The sequence below is a fragment of the Trichoderma breve genome, chromosome 6 (assembly GCF_028502605.1).
Source record: "Trichoderma breve strain T069 chromosome 6, whole genome shotgun sequence".
Classification (NCBI taxonomy): Eukaryota; Fungi; Ascomycota; class Sordariomycetes; order Hypocreales; family Hypocreaceae; genus Trichoderma; species Trichoderma breve.
Window position 1 is genome coordinate 3,866,669 of NC_079237.1, and position 17,950 is coordinate 3,884,618.

Genomic DNA, 17,950 nt, shown 5'->3' on the forward strand with positions numbered 1-17,950 from the left:
ACAGTATTCGCTACTGAACAACACAATCATGGCCTTTCTTAGGAGCTACTTTACTACCAAACCAACACTCCTGGAAAAGGATGTGACTGACTTGAAGGGAAAGGTGAGGATGAAATTAATAACAAACCTTCCCTCTATATGAGCGCTCATCTAACTGTTATGTTTATGCAAAGGTGTTTATCATCACTGGAGGTACTGGAGGCATAGGCCTTGAGTTGGCCAAGATCTTATATCACGCCAATGCGACCCGAATCTATATTCTTTCACGATCTGCGCAGTCAGGAGACACGGCGATTGGGCTGATCAAGACATCGGAGTCTCCCCCGGGAATGAAGCAACGATCTGCTAAAGATGAAGACACTGTTAGATTCATTGCGCTTGATCTTGGAGATTTCTCTAGTATCAAGGCAGCGGCTGAGTCCTTCCTAAAGCTTGAAACCCGCCTTGACGTTATATGGCACAATGCAGCCGTTATGCTTGCGCCGGAAGGCAGCGTTAGCAAGCAGGGCCACGAGCTGACCTTTGCGACCAATGTTTTCGGCCCCTTTTTACTCCAGCATTTTCTGACCCCAATCATGCTTCAAACATTGCGAAATCCTGCTACAGTAAAGGGATCCGTTCGAGTTTGCTGGGCCGCGTCTGGTGACGGCGTAGTGCCGCCAGGAGAAGATGGTATCTTGTGGGATGATTGGAAGCTAAGCTCTCCTGAATTTGGGGGCTTCAAAGGTCGTACAGCGAGGTACATGCAGAGCAAGGCTGGAAACGCAATTCTCGCAGCCGAGATGGCGAAGCTCCATCCAGACATCATCAGCTGCGCGTTTAATCCAGGGGCTATCAAGACGGATATTGCCCGTCACGCACCATGGTTCCTACAAGTTGTCCACAATTTGATGTCTCATCCGGTACGATTCGGTGCCTTAACGGAGCTTTACGCTGGATTCTCAGACGAAGTTATCAAGAAAAATGGATGCTTTGTAGTTCCATTCGGCCAGATCGGTACAACTGTCCCAAAAGTCGAGGCTGGAATCGCGGAGAGAAATACTGGTAAGAGACTTTGGGATCTGTGTGACGAACATGTTCGAGATTATTACTAGGAGACAGGTGGCGATATTTTAGGCAAAGTCTGTATACAGGTAGATTATGAGCGGAGAGCAATGGCATGGGTATTCAGTTTGTACGAGAGAATATTGGAAGTTGATGCCATTATTTTAATGTGAGGAAGAGCTGTTTCACTTCTCGTCATTCGCGTACCTGACCGTGCTGGCGTAGAGTGTAGCGTGATGATCTGGACGGCGGGCCTGTTTGTCTCCGCTTGAATTCTAGTTCGGTGCGGCGTCCACGGTCCTACGCTAATGTGTTGTGTACAATCGGAGTTTCGGCACATGCTTATGGTTCCGAGATTCCGATCTCATCTTGGCCAGTACGAACTCTTCCCCTAAACGACGTCCAACAGTAGCCGGTAGAGACGCGGAAGCAATGTCGCGCAAGTTCCTCTTGACAGCAGCCGGATTGTATTTCGGACTCTAGGCTTTCTGTACGTTCCAATGGAGAAAGCCGACGGTTCTTGGATTACACGCGGCGGAGCAGAGGTTGAGCCTAGAAGAAGGACGGGCCATCTTCGTCGGTCCTGCGAGACATGTCGGAGATCAAAGGTCCGCTGCATTCCTAAGGCAGATAGCAGCAACGCATTTCCACTCTGCGAAAGGTGATTCTAATCTCGATCGATTCTTCTTCTTTTTTTTTTTTTTGGTGCAGAGGAGAGCACACTATTGACAACTGACTTAGATGTAGTGTTAATGGGACGACTTGCATCTTCGAGCGCGCCATTGCTCGACCTCGACAGACCAAATCGATGCCGTATGTGCTTCTTCTACTTCTTCTTCTTCTCTTTTCTTGCATTTACTTATTAATTAGCATTACAAACTGACTAGCGCATTACAGGAAATCGAAAAGGAAAGTCGTTGAGGAAAAGATCGACGGACTGGTTACGCTCATATCGTCGATATCTGCAAAGTCCGCCGCGAGAGAAGTTCAGTCTCCAAAAAATGTAGATTCAGCAACGTCTCTAGTGGAAGGTAGCTCACCAGAATGCACAAAATTGTCGCCAACTGCTCGCCAGGATGTGGTTGCAAGGGGATTTCTCACCACGGATGAAGCAAAGCAGCTTCTAGCCGATTTCGCTGCTGCTTCTGAAGAATTCTCGCCTGTTCTGCTTCCACCTGAAGCTAGCTTGGATCACCTACGGTTGGAGAGACCCTGCCTTCTCCTTGCAATTCTCGCCGCTTGCGCTCGAGATCATCTTCAAGCTAGACTGGAGATAGAATTCCGAAAGATGCTGGCCGACAGAGTGATTGTAAATGCCGAGAAGAATCTAGACTTGTTACAAGGGCTGTTAGTATATCTTACTTGGTAACATTCACGATATCTCTCTTTCACTTGTTCTGCACACACTAACGTTCGCTGAAAGGAATCATCTTTACTTTAACCCTGCTAAGGAACAAATTTACCAGTTATCTCAAATGGCGACTACAATGGCAGCAGAGCTCAAGCTTCCGCTCGATGACTCAGTAAAAGACATTCTAATTCAGCAGCGGGGAACTTTTGACAAACACGGGCAATACTACTTTATCATCGAGAAGATGAGAACATTTGTGGCTTGCTACTACGTTGACTCTTGGTAAGTATACCAAATGCATTGCTCGACTTTACAGCTAATATCTCTACCACAAGTATCTCTTTGGCAATGAGGAAACCAAGCCACTTTAAATACTGCAGAACTGTCGCGGATTGTTGTATCTTGTTGCCCTATGTCTCGCTTACAGCATCTGATGAAATTTTATCATGCTTTGTGCAATTGCAAGGGCTGGCTGAGGAAGTTGATCAGCTGTTTCAGTATAACAATATCCGGTGGTTGGAGGTTGTGGATTATTTGCAGATACAAGTGATGATGAACAAATTCAAGGGAAAGCTGGATGAACTAGTTCAGAGTTTTCCACCTGAGGCAAAAGCAAACAGTAAGTAAACATCACATTCTTCTTTCTCTGGGAGTTTATCGGATGCTCATTGCCATAGGCTTAATTCAAAGGAAATGCCTTTACATTCGGATATACATACAAGAAGTTGGCCTTCATTCTCCGCCACACCATGAGGCCAATATGGACCTCAGTAATGCAATGTGCTGTAGCTGGTGCTCATCATTGCCACGACTTAATATTGCCATTTCGTGCATTCGAGCGGCACAGAGTTATATTAACGAGTACGTGTTTTTACCTCCTCAAAGCCTTCGCTCTACTGTTCTGTTTCAAGAGTCAGAACTTCTGTATGCCATTCTTGTGCTCGCTGCAGCTACACTTGGGGGCGTCACTGTGAGCGAGCCTGGCCAATTACGCGAACTTGCAGACATTTCGTCGTATCTTATCGCTCTCCGCGATAAAATGATGACGATGGGAACAATGACGGATCATGGGCAAGATAGACGCGACTACTTCTGGAAAATGACGCAGTTTTTCAAGCATTGCTTGAACTGGAAATCACAAGACGCCGGCAATCAGGCTCCCTGTCTAGGCACCTGTTCCTCCAGTAGCGACGACAGCATGTCGTTTTTGAGAATCTTGGAGAATATACCAACAGAGGAGGTAATCCAGAAAGACTCCATGTTTAATCTATTGGATATGAGCTGGATAATGAGCGCCTCTGAGTTTTAATATTGTTTTCTTAATTTAGACTTGGCAATTCAGAGCAATCTGAATGTGATATCAGTCTTGGTAAATGATAACTAGAAGGGAATATGATATTTTGTATGTTTAAGTCTATTTGGAATCTTGTTGGGTAGTGCTCATTTAGATTACCCCACCCACAGTACTGTGACCACACCATTGTTCCCTCTCGACGTTTAATACCTCGTTTAATACCTAAGTTCGTATTGTTCAAGCGATCATGGCTGGGCCGCATAACACCCAAGTGCCGCTCTTACAGAAAGGCTAAGGCTTTGATCTTGATTCTGTTGAGAAATTGAATTATGCTTCGCGTTTACCCATGACGGTTGATGTTCTAATTTTCCATTTTTTGTTACGCTCCAATATAGTTTAGTTAAATGGACAGACCTTCTTCCAGTTGTGAACGTTATTGTCAGGCTTCTCTAAGTCCTCGTTGGGCATCAGCCATGAGTCAGGTCCAGACAATGGCCCAGACAAAGGCTTGGCAACGTCAGCATATGTCAACATTCCGATGTTACATTGCATCAAAGAGTAGACTTGGTAGATGAACTACTTTACATGTTGGTGCTGACTACTTGTGGGTTGTCTCAAATTTCGGCAGCAACTATTCCGGTCTTCGCCTTACAGAGAAGTCCGAATGGTTACTTGGGCAAACTCCACTGAAGTCACTAAGGAGTACTTAATCACGACGTGAAACGCATAATTGCATTCCTCCATCTTCTTTATTCTCCTGTATAGAAAAAGAAAAGCAACTTGCCTTCAGTATGCGCCCTCTCACACTTTTACCTCTAGTTACTTCTACCAACCGCCTGGGTGTCATAGCCAAAGGTGGCACGTCTGTTACGAATTCGGAGTTGGGTAGCAGTTGTGTAAGTCACATATTACACTATTTCATACGCCTCAATTAACGCGAAAAGGAAGTGTAGCGAATTACATAAAGAGTTGCCATCTCTTGTTCACTACCCATCGTCGTCGGAATACGAATCTCGGAATGCCGAATATTACTCTAAGCAACAACAGGAGCTTCATCCGGCATGTATAATAAGACCGAAGGCCGCAGATGATGTCTCGCGTATTCTACAGATCGCAAATTCCTTACAATGTCCATTTGCTGTAGCATCTGGAGGGCATATGTGTTGGAAAGGATCATCAAACATTGATGGAGGCTTCCTTATTGACCTAAGGGCAATGAATAAAATTAGCATCCAACATGAGCGCCGGATGGTCGAACTGGGCCCTGGTGCAACGTGGATAAATGTTTATGCTGCCCTGGAACCGTATCATATTTCGACAGCCGGAGGGCGAATTAGTGGAGTTGGGGTTGGTGGCTTCCTCTTGGGCGGTGAGTAGTTGGAACAACCGAACGGCTTGACATACTACTGACATTCATGGTAAGGTGGCATCGCCTTCGTATCCGCTGAGAAGGGACTTGGTGCGAACAACGTGATCAACTACGAGGTTGTACTCTCTAATGGTACGATTGTCAACGTAAATGAAGCTGAGAATGAAGACTTATTCTGGGCGATGAAACTACCCTCTACCAATTATGGCATCGTTACTCGATTCGACATGCGTACTTATCCCTCTGCTGCGATATGGGGAGCCGTCAATGTGCATCCCTTCACTCCAACTCTTGCTTCAGAACTCTACGCACAGTCTGAAAAATGGGGGCACGACGACACAAACAAAGACAACATGGTATCAGTCGCTATGGTGCGAAACAAGGGCATGAGTTTAGCCTTGGCAGTGCAAGTTAATGAAGTTGGAATTGCCTAAGATCCACTGACATCCAGTACACCTATCATGCATTTAGAGACCACTGGAAGTACCTATAAAGTAGTACGTGAGGTAGTTGACAGTGCTCTCGCGGCCACAACACGAACAAGGTGGCACACAATCACGACAAAGATCGATACGGAATATTTCATGGACATTTTTGAAAAGAGTGAAAGTATCATGAAACCTCATGATGACCGTGAAAATATCCTCTGGAGTATAGCGGTCCAACATTTTCAGAAGAGCTGCATTAACGCAGCCAAAGAAAGTCCAATCTTCAATGCTTTAGGGCAAGGGAAAGATGACTTAGTCAGTGAGTACTAGGACATTTTCACAGCTTTCAATTTCCACTAATAAACGCTATAGATATCCATATTCGGATGGAGTGGGCAAACCCTGATGACGATGCTGCATTAGAGGGAGCGGCTTATGAACTTGGCACTTTAGCTGAGACTGAGGCTCGTAAAAGAGGTATACTGAACGATTTCATTTATCTGAACTACGCCGATGGAAGCCAGCCTGTATATGAACGCTCCGTTACAACTGATGATATGGAAAAGATGAGAGAGATAAAGAAAGCGTATGATCAGGCAGGAAAATTTGACAAACTTTGGAGAGGTGGCTATAAACTGCCGGTAGAGAGGGGCAATATGAGTCAGACTGATGCGGATAACAAACACGATGAGCTCTAATAGTTATTCACCGCTACAGGGGACTCTATCACTCTATAATAGCATACCTCGTCATTTATTTTTCAATCCATATATAAACTGACCGTCTAGATTCCTATCATCGCTATCGTAGAAAGTGTAAACGTCTAAAATAAAGAGATACAATACGTTGTGCTCCCCCTTTTTCTGCAAAGTGCAAGTTTTTTTTCCCATTGTATTAGTATCTCAAATTTAGAACTAAAAAATGAAGATGACAATTTCTATCTAAACGTTGAGCGTTTCGGCTGTATCAAGCTTCATTAGAAGCATACGATAAACGCACTTGTAACAATTATGATCGCCCAAATGAGAGAATCAGCGGTGAAGGAGTTCTCTCCATCACAATTGCACTAGCTAGATTAGCTGCTCTGCAACCAAGGCGCCTCAACCGTCCAGAATACAATGCGAACATTCAACTCGTTAACGGCAAAATCAACAAGCTCCTCCTTTGTGAACGGGTTTCCAGTTTTGTTGTTTATCTCTTTCAGATCTGGCTCTTGAAAGGCCACCACCGTAAGAGGTACCTCATCATGATACATCGGGATGTATACATACGAGTTTGCTTCTTGGCCTGGTTTATTTGGGATCAAGTCCGGCCCACCGACACCCACGCCGTGCTTCGCGTAAAAGTTGAAAGAGTCGGTGAACCGGTTGTTGGTATTGTTCCATCCGTCGGGCCAGAAGTTGACGTATTGCACAGCGTAGCTCTTCTTGAAAGCATGGGCTGCGTAACCAGCATTTTCCAGCTCGCCTAGGAAGTATGATTCGTCGGTGTAGTTATTCGTACCCTCAGTAACGGAGATGGATGTTTCCGGCAAATTGATGCCAGTAATCTTGCCGTCAAATTCTTCAGCTAGGGCACTCAGGAGAGCTTGATAACGATGTCGCACTCGTGGATTCCATTGCTGCGCAACCCATCCAGTGATTGTGAAATTGGTGTCACATGCAGTTCCATCACAAGCTGGAGCGCTTCCATTGTTGTAGTATGGTGTTTTCAGGTACTTGGGGACCGGGTCGACAGAAGCATTGAAACTCCTATCTTGGAGTTGAACCCAGAACTTTTTGCCTTTCGCGAGTACCTTTTCGTAATCATCCCGTATGTTGGAGAAATCGTAATCATTCTCAGCCGGCTCAAGGGACTTCCAACTATACAACGCTTGAAATCCAACAATATCTGATCGATCCAACAGACTTAGACCGTGGTCATCAAGTTGGCTGTTGTATAGCCATTGTTCCAGAGCTGAGGAATTATCACACTTTGGTGACGGGGCAGCGAGAGCCTGTGCAGCTATCGCCGCAGAGGCGAGATAATAGAAATGCATTTAGGAAAAGGGGTTGAAGAGGTTGGGAATGTTTTGAGAGTATGTGAATATATCAAGGCTGTCTTGAGAGGTTGGAGTAGATAATAGAGACTGAATATTAGACAAACCTTGCCTTTTATATGGAATAGGCAAACTTCATCAAGTCACTTCATTGGTTATAATATCAGTCGTTCGCGATAGAACATTTGTGGTTCTCAATACGAAGCTGCCCTTCGGCGAACGCCTTAGCGCTTATTTCAGTGGATTTTCAGCTTCTAGAGCCTTAACATGAGTTGCATTAACACGAGAAAAGTGCCTGAAACGCTATCTTGTCCTGAGCGGTGTTTGAATAAAGATACCACATCTGGTTGACTTGTAGCGTCCAAGGATGTCAATACGAGTTTCGGAGTCTTCCGAGTGGACTACTTAGCGCTGGTATAAGGGGTATTAGTTGCTGCAAAGCTTGCTTAGCAGCAATGCATGAGTCAAGACATCAAAGCAAGTTGAAGAAGATAGCAATGCTTTTAGGCTAATACAAAGTTGCTGTTTTTTTAGGCAAACTTTGTACTTCAGGGAGTACGGCTGCAATAGCAGACAACAAGGGTAGACCTAGGCTTAAGGAGAAAATAAGTAATCACATTCATAGTTGTTAGGAAAGCGCGCCATTGAAGGTTCAGAACTGGGTACCACTGAACTGATTCTAAGTAATCATGATTCGTTGCGGCGAAGAGGCCGCCGGCTGCCGCAATCGGCCACAGTGGATTACGGACGGAATATCCGTTCCAATGATTTTCTGGAACTCCGCGGGACACTCGAGGCATGGATGTACCGAGGAAAGAGTTTTTTCTCCCCCTGAAATTGAGTTTGCAAGTTATCGTGAAACTACCTTTTTTTTTCTAGTATGCGTACTAGGTAGTGATGAACACGCGATCTCGGCCATCGATGTAAGGTTACATATGGTCACAATACTACCAATAGTATTTAGAATACGGCTAGTAATTTCGAAGTAAAGTGCAGCTTTGTGGGTAAAGCTTTACCTGAAAGACTTCACATGCTAAATATAGGGAAAGATGTCAAGTTAAATCCCGTTCTGTTTAACGATAAATATCCAGCTCAGGGAACTGAAAAAATAACAAACGTGCTATTACATGATGTCCAGTATTCGTAAATCATCATCTTTCATCGTCTGCTTAGCGATTGTGAAACTTGATGAAAACAGCCATGTAATACTGTATAGATGCTACAACAACGGGTGAATTACCGCTTTAGTAGCCAAATCGATATCGAATGCCTGTATACCGACATTCCTTTGACAGGCAGTGCTGCCAATAAAATTGGTCAAGGATAATGTAAATGTACGGCCATCAATGTATTATCAGATGATCCTAACAATGGCATTTATATGTCTAGATATTAGTAATTGGATATATCCCACGTCGACCTAGTTGCACCACCTATTGTAATCCGCAAGTAGAGGCCGTTGGATATAGTCAATGTACTCCCTATTCTCCGACGAATTGCGTCGGAAATGGCTATCTCCGTTGATAATAATATGTAAGATGACGAATGTTTACGTTACTAATAAGTCTACTATCTGTCGTAAGTATAAGAATGTGCAAAGGACATCTAACGACAGCTAGACTACGCTCAAACGGTTTCTCAGGTTTATATTCCACACGTTCACATTTTATACTTCAGTGAAAGTCCAGGGCGGATATCATAAACCCTACTCTCTCCCACAAGATGACTTCGAATTTTGAAGCAGGTATTAAGGCGACATTCTTGGTCACAAAGAAACATGGCATGACGGATGAGGAATTTGAGCAACACTACACCAAAATCCATATCCCTATGGTAGCTGAGATTCTTGTTCGACACCATGTTCTCCAGTATTCCGTGGTAAGCAGCTCTAGGATGTCTTTGGTTGATGGAATGGGTAGTTAAAAAAGCCAATAGCAATTCATAACTAGCAAGAACAAAGAAAAGATTCAAGCTCTTTTTAACAATGCTGTCGAAAGCATTGATTGCGATGCTGTAGTTACCACCATCTTTCCGGATATGGGTGCTTTGGAAGCTACTTTTGCAGACCCAGACTTGCCAGCAAAGTTACACCCTGATGAGAAGAAGTTCACAGAAGATGATCGTCGCATGGTTATTGGCAAAGAGTACTTTGGAGTTCGCGGTGGGAAAAGGGTGGACTGATGAGCGGAAATAATTTGTTGGGGCTTGCTTTCTTCCCGTGATATAATTCCGCAATATATTACTAGCGGAGTTCGAGCATATAATTTGTCTTCGAGGAATAGTAATCATATAGATGAGACTTTTTCCAATACTCAATGAAGGAATTTGATATGTGTTGTGAAAATGAGTCGAAACTTTAGATCTATTGTAACAAAGGACATAAGTAAACGAAAGCAAACAGAATACATTGGTATAGCCCGATTTAATGGAAAGCTAGAAACCCGATACCCAAATTGGACTACATTCGACATACTTGACTCGTAATATGTGCTATTATTTCAAAATTCGCTTCCGTCGTGGTGAAACAGACAAGTGCTTACATGAAAATGAACAAAACAAACGACTTGGAATGTGAACCCAATCCTTAATTCCGATTTGCGGAGCGGAAATATATAGTAATACATAACGAATTTATACAAAATACATTGCGCAGAACGGAAATATGACCAACACGACCATGCAACCAACCGAATGAACGAAGATTGACTACCACTTTGTTGGAGTCTGCCAATTCTGTCCATGTCAATGAGAAGTCATTCGATTTGAAGCTGCATATTCATCAAGAAACAAACAATAAAGTCCAGTTCAAATAGCTTAAGACATAGCATTGTTACTAGTGATCAATCCACCTCTCTCGTTTAAATAACAATCGCCGTGACCAAAGTCTCATTCATACTCCGAAGCAAATGAATAACGAATAAAAAGCCAGTCACGTTAGCCTGAACCTAACAGGCCTGCTTTGCGCCGCATCGACTACAGAATTTATCTCCAATTTGGCAACCGAAGCCACATTCTGTACAATATCGAACATTTGACTCTGCAGAGCCGATGCCCTGCGCACTCTTCGGCCGATCTTGTGGTAGATACTCTGAGGAGTATGCTGGTGGCTGCGGAGACGGGATGCGAGCCATCTGTTCGGGCGGAACGCCAGGCATCATGTTTGGTGCCAGTGTGTAGGGCTGTCCGGGCGGCGATTGCATTTGCATTGGCATTGGTGATGGGGTATGGTAGATTTGCTGGGGAGGCGGCGATACCACCACAGCGGCGCCCTGTTGAGGAACTGCGTTTTCCGCAGCCGCCTTTTTCATCGCTTCGTCGACAGCGCGCTGTGTTCGTTGTTCCATCTCCGCCTCTTGGAGCCTCCTCATATCAACTTCACGCTGTATATCCATCTCACGCTGAGAATCCATCATGGCCTGCCTCTGTACTTCACGTCTAGCAGCCATTCTGGATGCGCCGACGAGTACGGCGGCTCCGAGAACTGGTCTTCGCCGACGGCCGAACATTGTGATGACTGACAGTCGAGAAGTGTACTGGAGATGGAAAAAGATAAGGCACGCTGATATGGGAGTAACAAAAGCGAGTATCGTGTTGTACAATACAAGACCAGAAACTGGAAGACAGCCCCTCAATGCCTTTATGTAGCATACGACTGTCTTCCGGTCAGTGGTAACCTCGCACTTAGAGTTCAAGCCACCCAGACTATGGTACACACGTCATCGTTCAAAGTTCAGCTGGGCGAGCCAGTGACACTTCTCGACGCCATCTATCTGCAAAGAGTAAAGGCATGTATCTTTGATGAAACCAAAAACTCAATCTGTTCAGCTTCTCCACAGACACAGCCATCTTCTCCAAGTCAACTCAATTCATATTTCTCCACCAAGTTCCACCAACTGCAGAGACATGGGATTTATTTCATTCCCAGTGTATCTCCCTTATGGCTTCTCCAGACCCCAGGTTATATCAGATAAAGTTTGCCTCGTTCAATGTCCGCCCACTTCCAGTAGCACATAACCGTGTCTATTAATTTGGATAGGCTCGATATAACGTGCTATCCGCTGTAGCGTACAAAGTCATCGAACCCGCTTTCCAAGATACTGCCACTGAAGCTACCCGAGCCATGGTCGCAAATTTTCGGTGGCTCTGGTTCCTTGTCGGTGGTACGCCACGATGCTTATGATCCTTCCACGAGGTGTAGTATAGCAAGACGTGATATCCCATTAAACGTAAATCAGGAATTGTAAAAGAATCTTTATAGCTACTTTAGAAAACGGATCAGGGCCGGTGGTTAACTTTTGGATTGTTGTTCAGAAGTTGGCCCAGTCATGGCGATGATAAACCGCTTTAATTGTTTCATCACGAAATAAGCCGAGCTTGAAGCGCTACTGTGTTCAATGTCTCTAGATTACGTCATGTAAATGTTAGGTAGAATACTCTAACTCTGTTATCCGATATCCATCATGAGATGTAGTTCAGTCAAACAGTGTTAGCATAAAATAGTGTGATTGCGGGTGGCAATACTCTTCTTACAGGCACGTGTCTTACATACTTGTCGCAAGATGGATGTAGGTAGTTCACAATTATCACCAGCAACATTTGTCTTCCTAAATACAAGTAACTGTATGCATTCTCTGTCAAAGAAAAAAAAATCAAGGGGTCTTGCTTTAAAATCGCAGCGTTGCATTTTGCGTGTCAGCATACATCAAACACTCATTGTAGTTCTGTCTCGTGTTTGCCAGTGTAGTTGTAATACAGAGCAATGTTACGACGCTAACGGCCGGCTTATTCCATGTCGCCATGCAGGCTTCATCACCTAGCAAGTGTCCCGTAGGGACGAACGTGTGTTCATACTGACTGTTTCTTTTTATGCAGCTTTAGAAAGAAAGAGAGTATTCTGGCAGAGAGCACGGTATCAGTGGGTTGACAGAGGAATACCGCTGTAAGCGCCTAATAGGCCCGGGTTTATGCTGCGTTGGGCATGTCACCCCTAGTGGCACGCTGAATTCGGGGAATTCGGGGTATTCCCTGCTGAGAAAGAGTTACAACTTTTGTCTATAAGACAGCCGATTGTTATATAAATCGCCCTCTACGCAACTATCAATTCCTTCGAATTAATCACAGAGAATAAAAAGCATCAAATTCGGCAGATTACAACATCAGCTATCAAGCGAAGTAACCATGTCATCATCACCTTTCTTCATTCCGGTGGACCTTGCACACACGGCTCTCCTTCTTTCAGATGTGCAGACACAAATTTTGAAGCGTTTTTTGCCTGAAATTCAGAAACAGTATCTTGATAACATCAAAACTCTCCTTGGATTCTTCCGAGATGAAATATCTCAGCGTCGATCCAATCAAGACACCGCAATACGAAGTGCACCTTACGAAGGCGTGCCTCTTATTGTTCACCACACCCTGCCGTTCAACGTCAACTCAAATTCCTTTGTATCGCCCTACAACAAGCTCAGTAAATGGGTAAAACAACTCGAGGATGTTGGTTATTTCGCAAACGCACCCTCTGATCCTCATCATCCATACTATGGTATTCCAGATGAGATTGTACCACCGGGCGGTTGGGGCGGAAAGGACGAAATTGTCTTGGGAAAGTTGCAACCAAGCTGCTTTGGTACATCTGATTTGCAATCGTATCTACGTGCACGTGGCATTCGGCATGTTGTCCTGGTAGGACTGACGACCATGGGGAGTATCTTGGGTTCAGCAAGAGCGGGAGCGGACTTGGATTATCACATTATCTGTGTAGAAGAGGGTATCGTCGACGATGATCCAGAAATTCACAAGTTTCTGATGTCAAAGGTACTCCCAAAGTTTGTTGATGTAGTTGAGCTGAAGGATATATTGGGATTGTAGTTATGAAGGTGTCATAGATACGCGACTTCGATGCTCTGGAATGAAGTATTTATACAATACGGAAGCGAACTTTTGAGGATCTTAGCTGTACATGCCCTGGAAGTATCCATTTATTTCAGAATGATAACACAATGCGCCCTTTACCCTCTTCGCGGTAACGACAGCTATTCGCATGTAATAAATTTATAATTCCACATTCAATGCATAGGCTTTCGCGCTGTAGGGTTGATGAAGATGCTTTGTAATGTTGCTCTAAGTAGATAGCTGGTCGTCTAATAACTAATCAGCCGGACACATGGGCCGGTTGGTCTCAAGACGCGTGGTGGGGGACCGCGATTGCTCACAGCCCTTCTTAAACCTTTGGCAAAGTTATGCTTCAACCACGTGGCATCAGCAGCACAACAATAGTGGGATACTCTTTTGCCAATTTTTATTTCTCCCTCGATCTCTTCAAATGGAAATGGCTCCCGGCATTCACGTAGTTAGTGTAGCAGCAAACGTCTGCTCTAGGTGCCGGCTTCATAAGCAGCGATGCAACCGGGCTCTTCCTAGATGCTCTCGATGTACTCTGTGAGCTTTCTCATGCTTTATTACTCATCATGCAGTTTCGCAGTACAATAATCTCATTTAATTGCACATAGAAAGCTGAGACACTGCGACTACAGCCTCTCTTCCAGCAGTGCCCATGCTCCGCAGCAAGATGTGCGCAGAAGCGAACCATTGGTTGTTTCTGAATGCCATGGCTTTTTCGATCTATCTGCTCGCGGAGAGCAGGAATTTGTGCAATTAATTTCCAATTGGACAATAAATTCCGATAAAAATTTGTGTTATTTCACACAACTGACCAACGATATTCTACAAGAAGGCGGGATAGAATTATTCGGTCTCATAGACAGATTTTCCACTTCTATCCACCGCTGGTTTCCCGTCATCGATATTGAACGGCTGCGGGAAGACGCCCGGACGCTTGGAGAACTTCTCGCAGTAGATGCAACGATACAGCTACTCCTTCTAGCGTTGTTACTGTTCGACCTTCTCCAACGTTGCGAACTCGGAATTTCCGCTGGGCCCAAAAAGCTATACAATGCTTCAAAGAAGTTAATAGGGACTCTGATTTCTTTAAACGAGAAGACAGATGCGCGATTGGTCGAAGTTCAGGCTCTAATTGCACTATACGAGTGTAGCAAAGGGATGGTATACAAAGCACAGCTTACACTTAGTTCTGCCCTTACTATGGTGGCATTATCAGACTCCTATACACGTGAGACCGATATTCCATTGCAGACTAGAGTATCGCTCCTTATCTTGGATCGGTGGGGACTCCTTTCTGAACAATTCAAAGACCAACTTTTCTCACTTGCCATAGGATAATAATGCTATCGAGTGCAGATAATTCAATTCCTTCACTATGCAACCCGAACAGTCCTTTTAGCAAAGGTATTGAGCGTCTAATTCGACGGCATTTTGTTGGAGAGTCTGCATCGTTTGGTGCCTCTCCTTCTCAACAACTTTATACTATGGCTCAAGTTGCCTTAGCATCTGGTCGGGTTCTGCATCACGTTTATTGTTCACATCATGGATATGACGTTGATGAAAGCTATAACTTTGTGGATCATGCTATGCAGGCATTGGTGACAGCGCTGATGGAATCAAAGGACAGTCATTCCATGTATCTTTGTGACATTATTTCTCTAGCTATTTGTTCCCTTATCGTCCTTCGGCAAAGCCATGCAACACAACAAATTTTTATGCTTGGCTCACTGGATGACCTGGCACTGCAAACCTCTTGTCAAATGATATGGGATACTGCGAAAATCTCTTTCCATGCCATTAGAGGCATAGATGTATCCCGTGTTTCATTAATTGGAATGTTCTGCCAATTGCGAGGTGTTTACGCAGCCATTGATGTCGCCCACAATTATACGACTCGTGATGATATGGAGGATATGCTATTCACAATGGAAAACTTTTTCCGAAGATGGACCATAGGAGGTAAGTTAGTTCTGATGGAAGTCTCTTACCAGTCAGCTAAGTCTTGCTATATAGCGGATCTGTTGAAAAGTATTCAGACTGGCATTTGCGAAAGAAGGGAGACGAGGCAGTTACCAACACATTAGAGAAAGATGCTGAATGCCGCGTATGCAAAAATGGGTCTATAGTATTGAACATCAAATCTTTATGCAGGACAAGAAAATATTGTCGGTACCTGTACCAGAATTAACATAATTCCAAAGGACACTCAATTGCCTAACTGGATATATCGCATTAACTCAGATCACTGTGAAGTGATATTTTATAATGCTGCAATAGAAAGCGTCAATCCTTTTCGCATTTGGCTGTCTGAGGCATAGCAGTAAAATTGGTACCTTCAACACACCTTCCACTAGATAGAACGGCAAATTATTCCTCTTTTCTTCTTTAACAATAATTATTTGTACAGTTACCAGATGGCCTCGAGCAGAAGACTTGCTGACAAATTGGCCAAGTAGTGACATTTTCCATTTGCTAATTAATGCAGCCGCCGGTACCCTGCCATGTTAGTGCGATATGTGATTTCATCATTACTAAACCAGAATATTTGTCCCAAATAGCATACCAAGAATCCTATACTGTTATGCTTCTCTAATGCTGACATGGTTGTTCAGAACTCACTTAAGAAAAAAGACTAATGCATCGGCCGATGCATTAGGGAATAACTGGAAATGATTCGAAAGTAGTTAAATGATGGAATTATCTTTGCTAGCAGAGTAGAGAAAGATATAAACCAGCCCCAAGCCCATGATGAAAGATTTGAAGGGCCACCAAATTCGACCAGCGATAATAGTCCTAACGATGAACGACCAAGTAAACGATAGCGCGGCCATAGAATCATTCACTCTCCATATCCCACAGGGAGACATTGACGATTTGAAGCGGCGCATTGCTCAAACGAGATGGGCAGACAAAGAGGTGACCGATGGAGGATTCCAGGGTACGCCTTTGAGCATAGCTCAAAAGGTAGCGAGTTACTGGAAAGACGAATATGATTGGCGGCGTTTTGAGCGAGAAGTCAACCAGTATCCCCAATATACAACAAGGATTGGCAATTTGAGCATTCACTTTTTCCACATTCGCTCCAATGAGCCTAATGCAAAGGCAATTCTTCTCACACATGGCTGGCCAGGGTCGTTTGTTGAGTTTCTGAAATGCATTCCGTTACTCATTGATCCTGCTTCGAATGGCGGTCGCTCTGACGAAGCTTTCCATGTCGTTATCCCCAGTTTACCTGGTTGGGGTTTTACTGAGCCACCGAAAGAAGTTGGATGGAATATGGAGCATACGGCCAAAGCTCTCGTTACATTGATGGAGCAACGCCTCGGTTATGAGAAATGGTTTGCGCAAGGTGGTGATTACGGGGCCGCAATAACGACATTGATGGCGCAAATGCGACCTAAGGGCCTTGTGGCCATTCACTTGAATCTCCTTCTATCCATCCCCAAAACGCTTGAAAATCCGACAGATGAAGAGAGTAGGGCATTGGAAGCATTCCATATTACGCAGAACGAGATGAGTGGATGGAAATGGATCTCGAGTACAAGGCCGCAGACGATTGCGTATCTTCTCTCTGATTCAGCAGTGGGCCAAGCGATGTGGATCTACGACAAATACCAAGACTGGACTGATAACTCCGGTGATCCAGTAGATGCGCTTACACTTGATGAAATGTTGGACAATATCAGTGTTCATTGGTTTTCACGAAGCGCTGGTTCCATATCAAGAGTATTTTGGGAGGATAGACACTTCAACTTTGACTTTGGACTTGTTGATATGCCGGTTGCGATACTCGTCTTTGAGAAGGATATATTCAAGCACCCTAAAAAGTGGGCTGAGAAGGGTTACCCAAACATGATTCACTTTCACACGGTGGACAAAGGCAAACATTTTGGAGCTTTTGAGAGACCCGAAATATTAGTTAAAGATATTCGTTTAGGTTTTGCTAATAGGTAGCCTGAAAATGTTGGTTTATTATTTATCCTTCACTAGCATTTGAATACGGCATCTGAGCCTAGCCGTACCTAGAAGCGAGAGAGGTAGCATTGCTGCTGGCTTTGCGAGTTGAAGGGAGATCATTGGCGCGCCAACTCATCTCAACCAATTTTCTATACAAACCAGATGCTCCCCATCTCTGCTCTGGGAACAGCTGTCTCGAACAAGTCTCTAATCAACATCCTGCGTATCTAGACTACTGTACAGAGTACAACTCAGCACCCTTCTTGTTTCCCTTGATGCACTTCCCTGGAACTTCCCCGCCCGCGTCCCTTGTTGAGCGGGACTCTGCATACTGTACACACTCGTACTGTATGATTATGCCTGCAAGGAGCTGATAGTTAAGCACCAAAGTTTCGGCCTAATTTCACAGGAGTTCGCTCATAACCCCACCTTACGCGCTGCTACTTGTACATTTCCGAACTTTTAGAGCGGGAGGGTGAGAATATTCCCCGTGTTACCGCTTGACGTCAAAGCGTGCCTCATCCGATTATGTTATTCTTGGCATCTATGGGATAGGCTCTGCACTATT

At 44.4% G+C, this 17,950-nt stretch overlaps 7 protein-coding genes across 7 annotated transcripts; 5 read left to right on the forward strand and 2 right to left on the reverse strand.

Moving 5' to 3' along the window:
- Positions 1 to 28: 28 nt before the first annotated feature.
- On the forward strand, positions 29 to 3,704 carry T069G_10100 (short chain dehydrogenase domain-containing protein; the record flags this gene model as incomplete). Its single annotated transcript, XM_056177310.1, has 9 exons — positions 29 to 103; positions 174 to 672; positions 727 to 1,044; positions 1,528 to 1,705; positions 1,786 to 1,857; positions 1,942 to 2,409; positions 2,468 to 2,677; positions 2,731 to 3,014; positions 3,073 to 3,704. The coding sequence occupies 9 exons, from the start codon at positions 29 to 31 to the stop codon at positions 3,702 to 3,704; spliced, it is 2,736 nt and encodes a 911-aa protein (XP_056025788.1).
- A 1,200-nt stretch (positions 3,705 to 4,904) lies between these two features.
- T069G_10101 (FAD binding domain-containing protein) lies at positions 4,905 to 5,492 on the forward strand (the record flags this gene model as incomplete). Its single annotated transcript, XM_056177311.1, has 3 exons — positions 4,905 to 5,058; positions 5,113 to 5,289; positions 5,359 to 5,492. The coding sequence occupies 3 exons, from the start codon at positions 4,905 to 4,907 to the stop codon at positions 5,490 to 5,492; spliced, it is 465 nt and encodes a 154-aa protein (XP_056025789.1).
- A 1,069-nt stretch (positions 5,493 to 6,561) lies between these two features.
- Positions 6,562 to 7,524, reverse strand: T069G_10102 (uncharacterized protein; the record flags this gene model as incomplete). Its single annotated transcript, XM_056177312.1, has 1 exon — positions 6,562 to 7,524. The coding sequence occupies one exon, from the start codon at positions 7,522 to 7,524 to the stop codon at positions 6,562 to 6,564; it is 963 nt and encodes a 320-aa protein (XP_056025790.1).
- Positions 7,525 to 9,246: 1,722 nt separating this feature from the next.
- On the forward strand, positions 9,247 to 9,705 carry T069G_10103 (ethD domain-containing protein; the record flags this gene model as incomplete). Its single annotated transcript, XM_056177313.1, has 2 exons — positions 9,247 to 9,402; positions 9,460 to 9,705. The coding sequence occupies 2 exons, from the start codon at positions 9,247 to 9,249 to the stop codon at positions 9,703 to 9,705; spliced, it is 402 nt and encodes a 133-aa protein (XP_056025791.1).
- Positions 9,706 to 10,469: 764 nt separating this feature from the next.
- Positions 10,470 to 11,030, reverse strand: T069G_10104 (uncharacterized protein; the record flags this gene model as incomplete). The annotated part of the gene is made up of 1 exon (XM_056177314.1): positions 10,470 to 11,030. One exon carries the CDS (start codon positions 11,028 to 11,030, stop codon positions 10,470 to 10,472), a length of 561 nt encoding a protein of 186 aa, XP_056025792.1.
- Positions 11,031 to 12,702: 1,672 nt separating this feature from the next.
- T069G_10105 (isochorismatase family domain-containing protein) lies at positions 12,703 to 13,392 on the forward strand (the record flags this gene model as incomplete). The annotated part of the gene is made up of 1 exon (XM_056177315.1): positions 12,703 to 13,392. One exon carries the CDS (start codon positions 12,703 to 12,705, stop codon positions 13,390 to 13,392), a length of 690 nt encoding a protein of 229 aa, XP_056025793.1.
- A 2,781-nt stretch (positions 13,393 to 16,173) lies between these two features.
- Positions 16,174 to 17,379, forward strand: T069G_10106 (alpha/beta hydrolase fold domain-containing protein; the record flags this gene model as incomplete). The annotated part of the gene is made up of 1 exon (XM_056177316.1): positions 16,174 to 17,379. The coding sequence occupies one exon, from the start codon at positions 16,174 to 16,176 to the stop codon at positions 17,377 to 17,379; it is 1,206 nt and encodes a 401-aa protein (XP_056025794.1).
- Between the last annotated feature and the right edge of the window lie 571 nt (positions 17,380 to 17,950).